The 15,276-nt window shown below is 41.2% G+C and overlaps 1 protein-coding gene across 1 annotated transcript in view; it reads left to right on the forward strand.

Moving 5' to 3' along the window:
- The window catches only part of FAIM2 (Fas apoptotic inhibitory molecule 2), a 60,924-nt gene that overhangs the window by 12,669 nt on the left and 32,979 nt on the right, over positions 1–15,276 (forward strand). Inside the window, exons 2-5 of the mRNA XM_074225953.1 lie at positions 4,350–4,545; positions 9,508–9,611; positions 9,960–10,024; positions 11,170–11,223. Of these exons, the coding sequence (XP_074082054.1) occupies positions 4,350–4,545; positions 9,508–9,611; positions 9,960–10,024; positions 11,170–11,223 (419 nt within the window). The remainder of the gene's footprint in view (positions 1–4,349; positions 4,546–9,507; positions 9,612–9,959; positions 10,025–11,169; positions 11,224–15,276) is intronic.

Here is a 15,276-nt window from a genome sequence, read left to right on the forward strand (position 1 = left end):
AGCTAGACTGGATTCAAACAGAGACTGGATTCAAACTTCCATTCTCCCTACCTTTTTTCCTAGATATTCCCCTGAAAGAAAAATTAAAGTAACATTAGAAATAAAGTCATTTCTTAGGGTTCAGAGAAGGGATGAGTTCTCAGAAAAGGGGAAACCCCAGGCTAGGGACCAATTGTTCATCACTTTATGTGATTCAGTCTCTGAGTCAATTCTGACTCTGGAATCAGCCTGGGTTCAGATCCCACCCTTGTCATTATATCTCAAGTTCCCAGTGCATAAAATATAGGAGTTAGACACTGTTCCTTTCTAGCTCTAAATATAAGATCCTTCCCCCGCCATCCTTCTTGTCTCCTACCTCTTTTTCTAACTCACATATCTGCTTTCTTTCTTCCTTCTTCTTCTCTGCCCATCTTCTCTTTATTCCTTCTCCTCCTTATTCCCTTCATTCTCTTTCCTTCCATTGTTGAATTCTAGTATCACAATATTGGAAGGAATCTCAGACCCAACCCATATCTGAAGGATATCTACTCTTTCCAATACCCCAATATGCAGCCTTTCAACCTCTGCTAAAGCTGTAGTGACAGAGAACTCATTACTCTAAAGACAAACCATTATTCTTCCCCCTCTCTTTCTCACTCCTTGTCCTCTTCCTTTTAGTCTTCTCCCTCTTTTTCATTCTTTTCTCACTTTCTCCCCCCTTGTTTGACAGCATCATAGACAAATCTGATACAGACCCATGGATTACCTAGAGCTCTTCTCCAATTATCACTCTGTGATATTTTGACCTGACTCTTTTTGGATTCCATTTCTCCATCTATAAAGTTGGAGAATTCTTGTGGTAAAGTGGAAAGATCATTAGATTTGGAGTGAAAAGAATAACTTCATAGGTAACCTGTCTCTTCAACTAGTGTAAGCTTGCTCAAATCACCCAACATCTCAAGAACTCTATTTCTTTTTTCTTTTTTTAATTTAATATTTATTTATTCTCATTTTGTACAAATAATGTTTTTTATACATTAAAAAAATATTCTTGTTTAAGAGTAAACAAAATACCCCCTCTCCCCAAAAAATATAGACTTGCTTGAGCGACAAAGTAAAGGGGAGAGAAAAAAATTAAAATTAAAATTAAAATAAAAAAATAATAGTAATAATTGTAGGTATGGCAGTGGATGGCGCACCAGCCCTGGAGCCAGGAGCACCCGAGCCCATATCCGGCCCTGTACACCTAATAATCACCCAGCTGTGTGACATGCAAGCCACCTCAACCCCACTGCCCTGCAAAAACCATAAAAAAGGAAAAAAAAGACCTAAAATAAAATAAAATAGTAATAATAGTAGGGGCAGCTGGGTGGCAGACAGAGCCAGGAGCACCCGGGTCCAAATCTGGCCTCAGACACCCAACAATCACCCTGCTTTGCAGCCCCAGGCAGGCCACCCAGCCCCATTTGCCCTGTACCCTCCCCAAAATAATAATAATAAAAAATATGCTTCAGTCTGTGTTCCAACACCACCAACTCTGTCACGGGTGGATCACATTCTTTATGATAAGTCCATCACAAAAGTTACTTCCATATTTTTCCACCGTTGCCATTGCTGATCGCAACTCCCTCCTTTTGTATTTCTCCACTACCATGTACTATATTTTCTCTCTCCTTTCACTCTGACTCTGCTGTAGGGTAGCTGAGTGGCGCAGCAGACAGATCCCCGGCTCTGGGACCAAGAGGCCCTGAGCCCCCATACCACCCCTTAGGCCCAGCTTCCACCTGGCCCTATGGTCCCAGACAGGCCATCCAATCCCAGCCCCTTGCAAGAAGTAAAAAAGAAAATGTGTTATATCTGACCACTCTCCCCCCATGGTCCATCCTCTCCTCCTTCATTCACATCCCCACCCCTTCCCCCTGTCCCTCCCTCGCCTTCTCACTCCAGATGTCTATACCCTATTGAGAATATATGCTGTTTCCTCTCCTAGCCACCTCTGATGAGAATGAAGATTCCCTCATTCCCCCTTGCCTCCCCCCCTTCCATATCATTGCAATAGCTCATTGTAATAAAGAAAAATCTTATTATATGAAATATCTTGGCCTAGTCCCCTCTTTCCTTTTTCTTTCTCCCATTACATTTCCCTTTTTTCTATTGACTCCATTTTTACACCATATTTTATCTTCTAATTCAGCTTTCTCCTGTGCTTCATCTATAAAACCTCCTTCTACCTGCTTTATTAAATGAGAAGGTTCATATGAGTATTATCAGTGTCATTTTTCCATACAGGAATACATGTAGTTCATCATCATTAACTCCCTCATATTTTCCCCTTCTCCTCCAATCTCTATGCTTTACCTGAGTCCTGTATTTGAAGATCAAACCTTCTGTTCAGCTCTGGCCATTCCAACAGGAACATTTGAAATTCCCCTGGTTCATTGAAAGTCCATCTTTTTTTCCCTGGAAGAGGACATTCAGTTTTGCTGGGTAGTTGATTCTTGGTTGCATTCTAAGCTCTTTTGCCTTCCGGTATATTATATTCCAAGCCCTACGAGCTTTTAATATAGTTGCTGCTAAGTCCTGTGAGATCCTGATTGCAGCTCCACAATATTTGAATTGTGTCCTTCTGGCTGCTTGTAATATTTTCCCTTTGACTTGGGAGTTCTGGAACTTGGCTATAATGTTCCTGGGGGTTGGTTTTTTTGGGATCTCTTTCTCAGGGGGATCAGTGGATTCTCTCCATTTCTATTTTGCCCTCTGCTTCTAGGATATCAGGGCAATTTTCCTGTAGTAATTCTTTGAAAATGATGTCAAGGCTCTTTTCCTGATCTTGACTTTCAGGTAGTCCAATAATTTTTAAATTATCTTTCCTAACTCTGTTTTCCATATCAGTTGTTTTTTCAATGACATGTTTCACATTTTCTTCTAATTTTTCATTCTTTTGGTTTTGAAGTATTTGAGTCCTGATTTCTCGTAAGTTTAGCAATCTCCCTGAGTTCTTTTCTTTGTCTGAAGGTTTTGTTTTCCTCAGAGAGTTTTCTTATCTCTTTTTTCCATCTCGCCAGTTCTGCTTTTTAAAGCAAGAATCTTCTCCTCCATAACTTTTTGAACTGTTTTATCCATTTGACCTAAGCTGGTTTTTAGCATGCTATTTTCTTCAGCATTTTTTTGGATCTTCTTGACTAAGCTGCTGACTTCATTTTCATGTTTTTCCTGTATCTCTCTCATTTCTTTTCCCAGTTTTTCTTCTGACTCCCTCATTTGATTTTCAAAGTCTTTTTTGAGCTCTGTCATAGCCTGAGCCCAATTTCTGTTTTTCTTGGAGTCTTTAGATGCAAGAGCTTGTGCTTCCTCATCTTCAGACTGAGTATTTTGATCCTTCTTGGGCTCACAGGCAAAATATTTCTCAGTGGTGTTCCTCTTGTTTATCTGCTTGCTCATTTTCCCAGCCTTAACCTGTTTTGGGGGTGCTTCCTGAGCTTTTGGGACACTCCCACAAGGGTCTCAGTGTGTGAGGCTCTGTCCTCCCTCCTAGTCTGTGAATGACCATATGCGCCCCCCTCTGCCACTGGGCTGAGGTGGAGGGGGCCCCTGCTGTTCTATGTGGGTGCCTAGACTGCAATCAGGATCTGAATATGGTCAGAACCCTAGATTCCTGTTCGGGGCAGAGCTCAGCAGTCTCTCTTCAGTCCCCTCCCTAGGTTCAATGGGTTCATGCCCTGGGGACTCCTGCTTCTGTTTCCTGGATCTGGACTGCCTTGGCTGCTGAGGGCTGGGCTTCACATGCTCACTCTGGCAGAGGTCCCCCACTGTTCCCCCAATTTGTGCCCGGTGCTCCCCGGGGCGTAGATCAGGTAACTCCTCCACTGCTGTGAGCCATGGCTCCCAGTGCCCTGGGACTGCCCCCGTGAAGCTGAAGTTCTTTGGCTCTGGCAGGCCACCCCTCTGGCAGGCTGCCCCTCCAACCCCGGGGAGCAGAGCCTTTCTGCTCTTTTCCAGGTTACCTTGAGTAGGAGAACTGCCACACTGGGTCCCTCTGTGGGTTCTGTCTCTCGAAAATTTAGTTAGAGTCCTTAGTTTAGAAGTTTTATGAGAGAGCACCTAAGAGAAGATTCTCTCTTGTTGCCATCTTGGTTCAAGAACTCTATTTCTTAATGTGTAAAATTAGGAGATGATGGATTTAGTTGTTATGTAAAGTCCTCTCTAGGTCTTATAATATGATCAGATCTCATATGAAAATGATCTGCTTCTCCTCCCTCTCTTTTCCTGCATTTGTGTTTGTGTGTGTGTGTGTGTGTGTGTGTGTGTGTGTGTGTGTGTGTGTTCTCATGGTTCTCCTTAATGACTGACTCTCTATTCATTTTCCACAGGTTTCAGTGGTTAACAAGGCCCCTGGGACTGAGGGGCAGCAACAGGCAAATGGAGAGAAGAAGGAGACTCCATCAGCTCCCTTGGCTCCTCCTACTTATGAGGAAGCAACCTCAGGGGAGGGGCTGAAGGCTGGGGCCTTCCCTCCACCAGCCCCAACTGTGCCCTTTCATCCTAGCTGGGCTTACGTGGACCCAAGTGAGTCTCCCCAACCCTGGTAGGTTGGACTGTTTGGGGTGTAGTGAGACCCTATGGAGAACTTAGAAAGTAGCACAGAAGCAATCTACTGTATCATTGTTGTAATAATATCAATTAGTCAGTCCCAGTTCTGAAGTTTTGAAATAGTGGAAGGAAGAGCATATTGTTTCTATTCTTGGAAAAGCTGATTAGAAGGTGGGACAGATAGACAAAACCAAGGACCAAATTAGGCATTATTGATCCCCTTATCTAAAGTGGGGAAAGAGGAAGGAAAGGAAAAGAGAGAGAAGGGAGTTTCTTTTAAAGGAGGAGACCACTGAACAATTTTGGAGGTAATAAGTCCAAAAGAAAGAAGAAAGCATTATAAGTAAGGGTGGTAGCTTGGATGATTCAGAGCTAGTGATAGCTAAGGTATGGTTATGTGCCTGGGATTTTGACTGAATGAAGGAGAAAAGCAGAACAAGGGAATAATGGGATCTGACTCTCTAGATTAGATGGCACAGGGAAACAGGATCTGGGAATAGTGTCTTCTAAACTACTTGCTGGTGACATCTCTTAATGTCTTCATTTTCATTTGATTTCCCAGTATCCTACCAGATCTTGTTTCCCAGAAAGGATATTTCACTGGGATAGACAGAAGTCTTATTTTCCCAGCCTCAATGTTCTGAACTCGATAGGCTCTGCAGCCCAGAATCAATCTCTGATTTCTTTTTTTCCCTTTTGTCATGCTCTCTTGTGCCCTACTCTCCTTCCAGATTCTTACCTTATGCTTTCCTGTCCACAGCTTTAGCCCTGTGAAATGTCAGAAAGTTTCTAGAGATGCTTTAAGACTTCCCATGTCCTCAGTGTTAGAAGAAACTGGAGACTAGGACTTCTATGTGGATCAATCCAACCCATAGGATCCATTTGCATAGAAGACACCATGGAGACCCTAGGACTGTCACCAACTCTTTCTCCTCCTCCCCACTTCTTCTACTTTTTGTAATCATTTCCATCCTGATCACCTGTCTAAGGGAAATAAGGGTTAAGGAGAGGAATAGGATTTTGGAGAAAGAGGAATGAAGTAAATAAGCAATTATTAAATATTTATTATGAGCCAGGCAGCTTCAGCCCCACTCATCTACCCTTGAGGAATAAGTAAGACAGAAGAGGGTTAGGAAAGTAGCCCACCTTCTTCTGAACTGTCAGATTAGTAAGGTTAAAGAACCTACAATTCTCCCCCTTCCCCCCAACCATAGACACTTGCTCCCTGCCAGGACCAAAAGCTACTTGAGTTATTTGAAAACATTTCTTTGGACCTTCTAGGATTTGGAAAGGTTGCTGCCATATGTGAAAATTGCTCAGTCTCCAATCTATGCTACTAGTTTGCCTGGAAATCTCTCTGGAAGAGATATTCAAGGTTTTATCATGTGAAGAATTCAGTTTATATCCATATATTGAAGAAATGGGCCAGGAGCTCCAGATTGATTATATAAATAGTTTAATAATCAAAGCGGGGATATTCACACTGGGGCAATCTAGGGCGACTACTAGACCACAATCATGGATCCTCACAAGACTACCCCAAAATTCTTTTGATAATTATAAAAAAGACAAAGAAAAGAGGTGTTGCAAAAATGTTAGTGTGGATTAGCTGATATTTTTGGGTTCTGCAACTTAGTACTGGTCTCAGGTCCCAGACACCTGGGTGCCATATCAGTTTTGTTTTGGCTGGCATCCCAGGCCTGGAAGATCCTAGTCAGTATGCTTTCTTTTGGCTTATATTAATCTTGATTTACTTTTTTTATAGCTTTCATTGATAGGGACTGTATATTATTATTACTATGGCTTTCACTGACAGAAATTTGTGCTTGGAACCCACATCATAAACTTTACTGCTAGAGACCTTTAAAAGATTTTTATTTGTTTTTCCATTTACATGCCAAGATAGTTTTCAGCAACCTTTTTTTGTAAGGTTTTGAGTTGCACATTTTTTTCCTCCCTTTCTTCCCTCTCCCCTCCCCCTGACAGAAAGCAATATAATTTAGGTACATGTATAACTATGTTAAACATATATCCATATTAATAATGTTTGTCCTTCATCAAAAAAGACCATGACATCAGGGAGGTGATGCCATGACAAGCACATGAATCAGATTTGAGTGAGGGGGGCTGTGCTAAGTCACCAGTCTCACTTTCTCCTCTAGAGCCATCTGGGTCCAATGACCAGATATGAATCCGGACAACTGGAGATGGCCTTGGATGCAGGATATTCAGGGTTAAGTGACTTGCTCAGGGTCACACAGCTTGTAAGGGCCTCTAGAAGAGAAAATGAGGCTTGGAACTTAGCACAGCACCCCCTCACTCAAATCCGATTCATGTGCTTGTCATGGCATTACCTCCCTGATGTCATGGTCTTCTTCAAAAATGAAGGACAAAACATTATTATATCCATATTAATCATGTTGGAAAAGAAGAATCAAATGAAAGAGGGGGTTAAAAGACATGAGATGGAAAAGAAACCACCATAATACATAAAACAAATTGAAAAAATTAAAAATGATAAGCTTTAATCTGCATTCAGATTCCATAGTTCCTTCTCTGGATATGGATGGAAATTTCCATCACAACTCCTTTAGACTTCTACTGATTATTGTACTACTGAGATAAGCAAATCCATCATAGTTGATGATCATACAATGAAGCTATTAGTTTTTATAATGTAGTTCTGGTTCTGCACACTTCACTCCTGCTAGAGACTTTTACTAGGAAATCCATATTATGACTTTCACTGCTTACAGGGTTCCACACTATTTATGGCTTTTACAGCTTAAAGAATCCACATCCCAGGTTTTCAACCAACCAGGACCCTATACCCCTCACAGTACTATGACTTTGACTGTACTCTAGGTATTGTGTTTTTCTGGTAAATCCACTGGGATTTCCACGAGGGAAATAAAAGTAATTCTGAGGTCAGGATGTGTTGTTCTTCCCCCTCTGGCACTCTTCCTCACTGAGTACTAATTGAATCACAGGAAGTTTGGGAGTATAAAAGGGTATAAAATTTAGATTCACATAGTTCCTGCCCTCATGGAAAGTATGGTCTGTTAGGAAGACATAACTTATACACAAATAACAAAAATAAAAAAATGATGCAGAAATGCAAAGTGTTGTCTTAGGTCCAAGATGGGGAAGATTATTCATTATTGACTCTCAGGATTGGGGAAGACATCTTTGGCACATGAGTTGGTGAAAAGAGGATGGGTATTCCAAGCATATGAAAATGTCAGGAGGGCAGCTAGGTGGCGCAGTGGATAGAGCACTGGCCCTGGAGTCAGGAGGACCTGAGTTCAAATCTTGCCTCAGACACCTAATAATTACCTAGCTGTGTGGCCTTGGGCAAGCCACTTAACCCCATTGCCTTGCAATAACCTAAAAAAAAAAAAGATAATAGGTCTGGAAATGGGAAACAGATCCTGGAAATGGGAAAATGTATAAATATGTACTGGGATGGCACATTGTACTGTCTGACTGGAGTACACAATAATATATAGAGAAAGGATGGCTGAAAAGGGTGGATGGGTCGAATAGGAAAACCTAGAAACTTAACTAAGAGTTCACACTTTTCTTATATAACTGGAAAGGCATTTTTGAGCAGAAGAGTAACATGAACAGATTAACCAATCAGCAACCATTGTAATGCCAACTGTATTTGTTAGATACCAAAAAGATATGTCTGGCCACAATAATAAGTTCAGATTTAGTCAAGAGAGAGAATGGAGGCAGAAAGACCTTTCAGTAGATAATTGTAGTGGTCATTATAGGTGGTATTAGGTCAGTGAGATGAGAGAGAATATGAAAGCCAATGGAATTGACCGAACTTAATAATAATAATTGAGGCAACAAGGCGGCACCATAGTGGATACAAAACAGGGCCTGTAGTCAGAAATCCTCATCTTCTTGAGTTCAAATCTGACTTCAGACACTTACTAGCTGTGTGACCCTGACCACTTCACCCTGTTTGCCTAAGTTTCCTAATCTGGAAAATGTGCTGGAAAAGAAAATGGCAAGCCATACCATGAGAATCTTTGCCCAAAAAAATCCCAAATAGATCACAGTCAGATACAATTGAACAACAACAAATAAAAAAATAAATTTATATAACACTTACTATGGTTCAGTGCTAAGTGCTTTACAATTATCTCATTTATTCCTTACAACAACCCTAGGAGATAAGTGCTGCTATCAACCAGTGATTTACCCAGAGTTGCAGAACTAATAAATGTCTGAGGTCAGATTTGTATTCAGGTCTTCCTGACCCCAGGGCCAGCACTCTAACCACTGTGCAACCTAGAACTTGACAGCTGATTTATCAAATATGAGCAATGTAGGAAATGGAAGATTTGAAAATAACTCCAAGGTTTCAAGCATGAGAGATTAAGTGATTAAAAAAAAAGGTACCTTGTGGCAAGGATTTTTTAGGGGAAAGAGAAAAGGCTTGGCTTTGAATGGGTTTCAATTTGAGGTCCTCTTAGCATACATATCTACTTGGAGATGGTTGTGGAAAATAATGAGTTGGCATATGATAGGTTCTTAATGGTTGTTGATCTAACCTCAAGAGTGAGATCAGGACTATAGATCTGGGAACCACCTAAATCAAAGTACTGAACAAAAGTCTATTAGAAGAGATAGGATGTAATGAGGACAGAGACAAGGACTGAGCAAGCATTTGTAAAGCAGAACTCTGGACATCAATACTGAGGAGATGTAACCTAAGACTAAAGGGAATGATGTTGAAATTAGGGAAAGGTTCTTAAAGAGAGGCCCATGGATGTTCAGATAAATGAGAGAAAAAGGGAAGAGGGTTTCCAAAAAGGAAGAATCAACAACTTGTTCGAAAGTTCAAGGATAGGGCTGATGGAGAAGCATGGGAAATAAGGACAAAGTCATCTATCCTCCATGATGTGATGCTCTTCTCTACAGATAGCAGCCCTGGCTATGGAAGTAGTGGGTACTCTGGAGACCCTGAGATCTTCACCACCTTCAGTTGGGATGATCCTAATGTGAGAAGAGTATTTGTCAGGAAGGTAAGTAACCCCTTTTCCATGGCCCCAATCATCTTTAGAGAACATCTGGATACTCAATGTTCTGTGGGCCAATCTTTCTCCAGTGGGCCCCACTTTGGACCCATTTATTTGTTGCTTTTTGCTTCCTATGATGGACCCCATTTTCAATCCTTTCCAGTACTTCCCAGAAAAGTAAGAATTTATTTAGTTCAGCTACTCAGGTCTTAGCTTTGTATCACCTGATTGTCACCTGACTGCATGCAAAACTAGATCCTCATATATAACCCATGTAGGTGTGCCTAGACTTGCCATGTCTTGAGTAGCTCATTTTTTATTGAGGTCATTTCTTATTATCTTCTTTCCTAATAGGTCTACTCCATCCTAATGATCCAACTGCTGATGACGGTGGGTGTTGTGGCTCTCTTCACCTTCTGGTGAGTCTGGTCTGTAGGTTCAATTTTTCCTTTCCCTTCAGGGGAGTTAAGAAGTAAGATTTCTCGGGCGGCTAGGTGGCGTAGTGGATAAAGCACCAGCCTTGGAGTCAGGAATACCTGGGTTCAAATCCAGTCTCAGACATTTAATAATTACCTAGCTGTGTGGCCTTGGGCAAGCCACTTAACCCCATTTGCCTTGCAAAAAAAAAAAACCCTAAAAAAAAAGAAGTAAGATTTCTCATATTTGCTGATTGGGCTCCACTAGAGCAGGTACATAGGCTTATTGAGCTAATGCACAAAGTAGTAAAGAGCATTAGTTTATATATATTATTTCACTGAGTCCTCCTAACAGCAATCTTGTAAGAAAGATACTGCTGTCCTCATTTTATAAATAAGGATATTAAGACTGTAAGAAGTTAATCATTGGGGCAGCTAGGTGGTGTAGTGGATAGGGCACCAATCCTGGAGTCAAGAGGACCTGAATTCAAATCCTACCTCAGACACTTAATAATAATCACCTAGCTGTGTGTGACCTTGAGCAAGTCACTTAACTCCATTGCCTTGCAATGCCCCCCCCCCCAAAAGTTAGTTGACTTGCCCTGGATCACCTAGCTAGTAAATGTCAGAGACAGGATTTGACCTCAAGTGTTTCTGCCCCAAAACCTGTACTCTACTCACTGTGCTACCTAGCAGTCTCCTTGAAGAGATTAGATGGTAGATGTGCAAGAAATCAGGTGATAGGTATAAAATATATAGTTGGCTCTATTTCATTCTGGGGAGGAACTTTGTGTATCTCTCCTCCTGTTAAAGGAAGAGAGTTGGGTGTTTTGGAGGTCCAAGGGGAAATGCCTGTGAGCAAAATGTGGGCAAAATCTCATCTGGTCCCCAAATTACCTAAATAGATGATCCAGATCCAGGACTCTGGCTTTCTTATTTCTTCCCTCTCTAGGTATCTCAAGCAGTAGTCCTCCTCATACAGGAGAGCCAGGTCTGAGAAATATCATCTGGAGATCTTTATAGATGCTTGTTTTTTCATGGGATTTGGAACAGGAAAAAAAAAGAAATATAACACATATTCTCTCTCTCTCTCTCTCTCTCTCTCTCTCTCTCTCTCTCTCTCTCTCCTCCCTGCCCCCCCCCAATAGTGAACCAGTCAAGATGTATGTCCAGAGCAACCCAGCCTGGTACTGGGCATCCTAGTAAGTATAATACACAAGCCTGCTCCAGGATTCAGGCAGGAAACCATTTCTCAGGGGATCTAGACATAGAAACCCCATTTCCCCCCAGGAACTCCCTAACTACCTCCCATTAACTCAGAGGTGACAGACAGCACTGAGATCAGGCTTCTAATGAGGGCCCATACACACAAATCCTCTGGAATATCCCATGACCTCTGGCATTCAAGAGGGCCTGGACCTTCTCTTTCTCAGAGAGGACTGGACCAATCAAAGCCCTCAGAGAAATTCTGATGGAAGAAATTTAAAAGTCAGCAACACTGATAATGGTAGAATCCTAGGAATTAGAGCTAGAAGGTGACCTTAGAGAAGTGGTTTCCAAACTTTTATCAATTTTTTTTATGGAGCATTGTCCATCTTTGTTATGATCAATTGGCCAGCTTCTTTCATGTTTTTTATAAAAAGATATTTTGCAAATAATTTTATTAGCTCATATTTTATTCAAATGAAATTAAGAACAATGTTTTTAACTCTTCAGTTTTAACTGTGGTGAAGAATGTAACATGTAGGGAATAAATATGAATGTGACCTTTTAAGAAACTGAAGCCCAAAGAGCAAATGACTGGTCCAAAGTCACAGAGGTAATAAGGGTCAGAGCCAAATTTGAAACTAAATCTGCCTAGTCCAAATTTAAAACTCCTTTCACTATCCCATACTACCTCACAAAGGTAAAGGAAAAAATACAACAGCCCCCCCCCCAAAAAATATTTTTTTTCAATGAGCATCCCAGGGCAATCTAGGTGTCTGGAATTTAGAGTGTCTCCCTATCCCTGAGTGACTGCCAGTTGAAGAGAGGCATTGTTCTGGGAATCTCCTTCACCTGCTTCTCCACCATGATAAATCACATTTCTATAGTGCTTAGATGTTAACCATAGCTAGACTTTACTCCTTGGGGATTATCATTTACTTAAGAAAGGGAGAACTGTGTGAGATTCACTTAAAGAAGGAAACCTTGGTCAGAGACTCCAGGTTGGGAAAAAGAATGCTGAACAGTGGTGGTAATTTGGGGGAATAATCCCTTTGCTGACAACCCACTTAGTTTTCCAAACAAATCAAAGATATCCTGGTACCCCTAACCCTCTAAGAAGCAAATGGGTTAAATAAGGGGAATGGATTTGGATCAGTTGAGTAATTTTGGCCATGTCTAAGCAGGTGACCATGAAAGGTCAGGATAATTCCAGCTAAAAAATACACACTCTAGCCTCAGTTATGGTAGCTTGAGATTGTGCTGTTGCCTGAACTGTCTGAACAATTTGCTTATGTAAATTTAGCCTCTGAGAGTTTCTAGAGCTGGGGAGCTGATTGAGTGAGGGAGGTGGCATGAGGGTAAAACCTCAGAACAGAACTGCCCTGGGCCATGATCTTATCATTCTAGAATTATTTACTGAATATATCTGCTAGGGCTGTGGATGATCTGACAGGGGTCATTACTATCTTTTATAAGCTTTAAATATTGTTGGGGGAAACAAATCACATGGAAAGAGATAACTAGTAATACAAGGGAATATTTGATTAGTGCCAAATTATATTGAAAGCTATGGGAGTTCATAGGAAGAAGGGGGGGAGCAGTGGGGTTAGGGAAGACTTCCTGAAGGAAAATGGTACTGAAGAAGAGTCAGGGGAAAGAGGTTGGGAAGCATATTCCAGGCAGAGGATCAAAGGCACTAAGATTGGAATTCTTACAGTCTATTCAGGCTTCAGTGAATGGATCAGTCTGAATGGAACTCAGAATTGACAGGATCATAGATTTAGAGTGGGAAAAGTTTATTTAGTCCAACTGCCTTCTTTTTACCCATGTGGAAACTAAATTAGCTAGATGGTACAGTGGATGGCATGCCTATATTCAAAGACTGAAATTCAAATCTGACCTCAGGTGATTACTAGCTGTGTGACTCTGGACAAGTCACTTCCCTGATCTTACATGGAGAGGGAACAGACTTTAATTGAGTGCCTATTATGTGCCAATGCTTTACAAATATTTCGATCATCACAGCAACCCTGGGAAGTGATACTTCTATGATCCTCAGTTACTCAACTCAGTTGAGTAAACTGAGGCAAGTAAAGATTTAACTCCTTGTCCAGGGTTTTATAATTCAGTGATAAGAGTAGGTCTTGAATTCAGGTTCTCTGACTCAGAAGAATAGCTCTTTACACTATGCCACATTGAGCTAATTTATGTGGAGAGTAACTCATTGGCAAATTGGGAGTGGATTATGGAAAACCTTTTGACTGAGAAATTTGGTCTTAATTCTTCAGTGTCCTCCATTTTTCAGGGTGTGTGTTATTACTTCCTTGTCACACTCCTCCTTTGGGAAATTGACACAAAGATAGAACCCTAGTTGAGTAACTCTTTTGGGAACAAATTGTAAATCCCATTCCAAACTGACCTCTGAAAATAGTGGCAAAGTACATGAGAGGCAAGAACATTCAACTGAGAGATGATAAAAAAAATCTTTCAAGACCAAGGATTCTTAACCTTTTTATGTTCTGAAGCATTTTGGCAGAAGTCTGTGAGACCTTCTTAGAAGAATTTTTTTTCCCTTATATTTTATTTATTTTGAGTTTTACAATTTTCCCCGTAATCTTACTCCCCCCCCCCCACAGAAGGCAATTTGCCAGTACATTGTTTCCATGGTATACACTGATCCAAATTGAATGTGATGAGAGAGAAATCATATCCTTAAGGAAGAAGCATGAGTAAAGTAAAAGAGATCAGACAATAACACATCAGGTTTTTTTTTTCTAAATTAAAGGTAATAGTCCTTGGTCTTTGTTCAAACTCCACAGTTCTTTCTCTGGATACAGATGGTATTCTCCATCACAGACAGCCCCAAATTGTCCCTGTTTGTTGCACTGATTGAATGAACGAGTCCATCAAGGATGATCATCACCCCCATGTTGCTGTTAGGATGTACAGTGTTTTTCTGGTTCTACTTGTCTCACTCAGCATCAGTTCATGTAAATCCCTCCAGGCTTCCCTGAATTCCCATCCCTCCTGGTTTCTAATAGAACAATAGTGTTCCATGACATATATATATATATATATATACACTAGTTTGCTAAGCCATTCCCCAATTGTCAGAAGAATTTTTTTATGCATAAGAAAAATGCAAAATGCTAATTTTTTGTGAATTTTTTGCAAAAATGCAAAAAAATTGCAAAGGAACCCAATAATATTGAAATATAGCTTTAAAATATTTTTAAAAAGAAATGGACTCAGGGAGGCTAGGTGGTATAGTGGATGGAGCACCAGCCTTGGAGTCATAAGTACCTGAATTCAAATCTGGCCTCAGATACTTAATAATTACCTAGCTGTGTGGCCTTGGGCAAGCCATGCAAAAACCTAAAAGCAAAACAAAACAAAAAGAAATGAAATCCAGGTTAAGGGTTCGGAGCCATCTGCTCCCAAGAGTTTTAAAGTAACTAGAACTTTGTCCCCCCTACCCCCAAGAGGACTAGAATGAAACCCAGACTACAGATGCTCCCTCATTCCAGCTGTTTGACCTCTCTTAAAGGAGCAGGATTTGGAAGAAATATCACATCAGGGAGATGCTGGGGGGGGGGGGGCAGTGTGTGGAGGGAAGGACTGGGCCCTAAGCGTTAATCCCCTCCTGCATGTGCTTCCAAACTAATGAGGTCTCCCTGGGACCAGCAGCCTGGCTGGTTGGCATGGTTCCCTTGTCATGTGCAGCATCCTGTACTGGATCAGTCTGGAAAATAAGCTTTGGCCCACATAACCAGGGCTGCATGGAAATGAAGCATCAGGCCTAATGAGAAATGCAGTGTCTTTGCCCTAGCTCTCAGGGCTCTTCTACATGAGTTACTATGGGAATTTCTGTCAGCTCCAATTGGGCTTCTCTAATCCAACTTGGTTAGGTGAAAGGGGACCATGAAAGAAACCTGGGAATGGGATTAGGGAAAGGGTATAACCTGGAGAAAGTCATGTGCCATTGCAGACTGAGTGAGAGAGAAATTTCTCCACACTTTACTGCAGAAACTTCTTCTGGCTTCAAAGCG

The sequence above is a fragment of the Macrotis lagotis genome, chromosome 2 (genome assembly GCF_037893015.1).
Source record: "Macrotis lagotis isolate mMagLag1 chromosome 2, bilby.v1.9.chrom.fasta, whole genome shotgun sequence".
Taxonomy (NCBI): domain Eukaryota; kingdom Metazoa; phylum Chordata; class Mammalia; order Peramelemorphia; family Peramelidae; genus Macrotis; species Macrotis lagotis.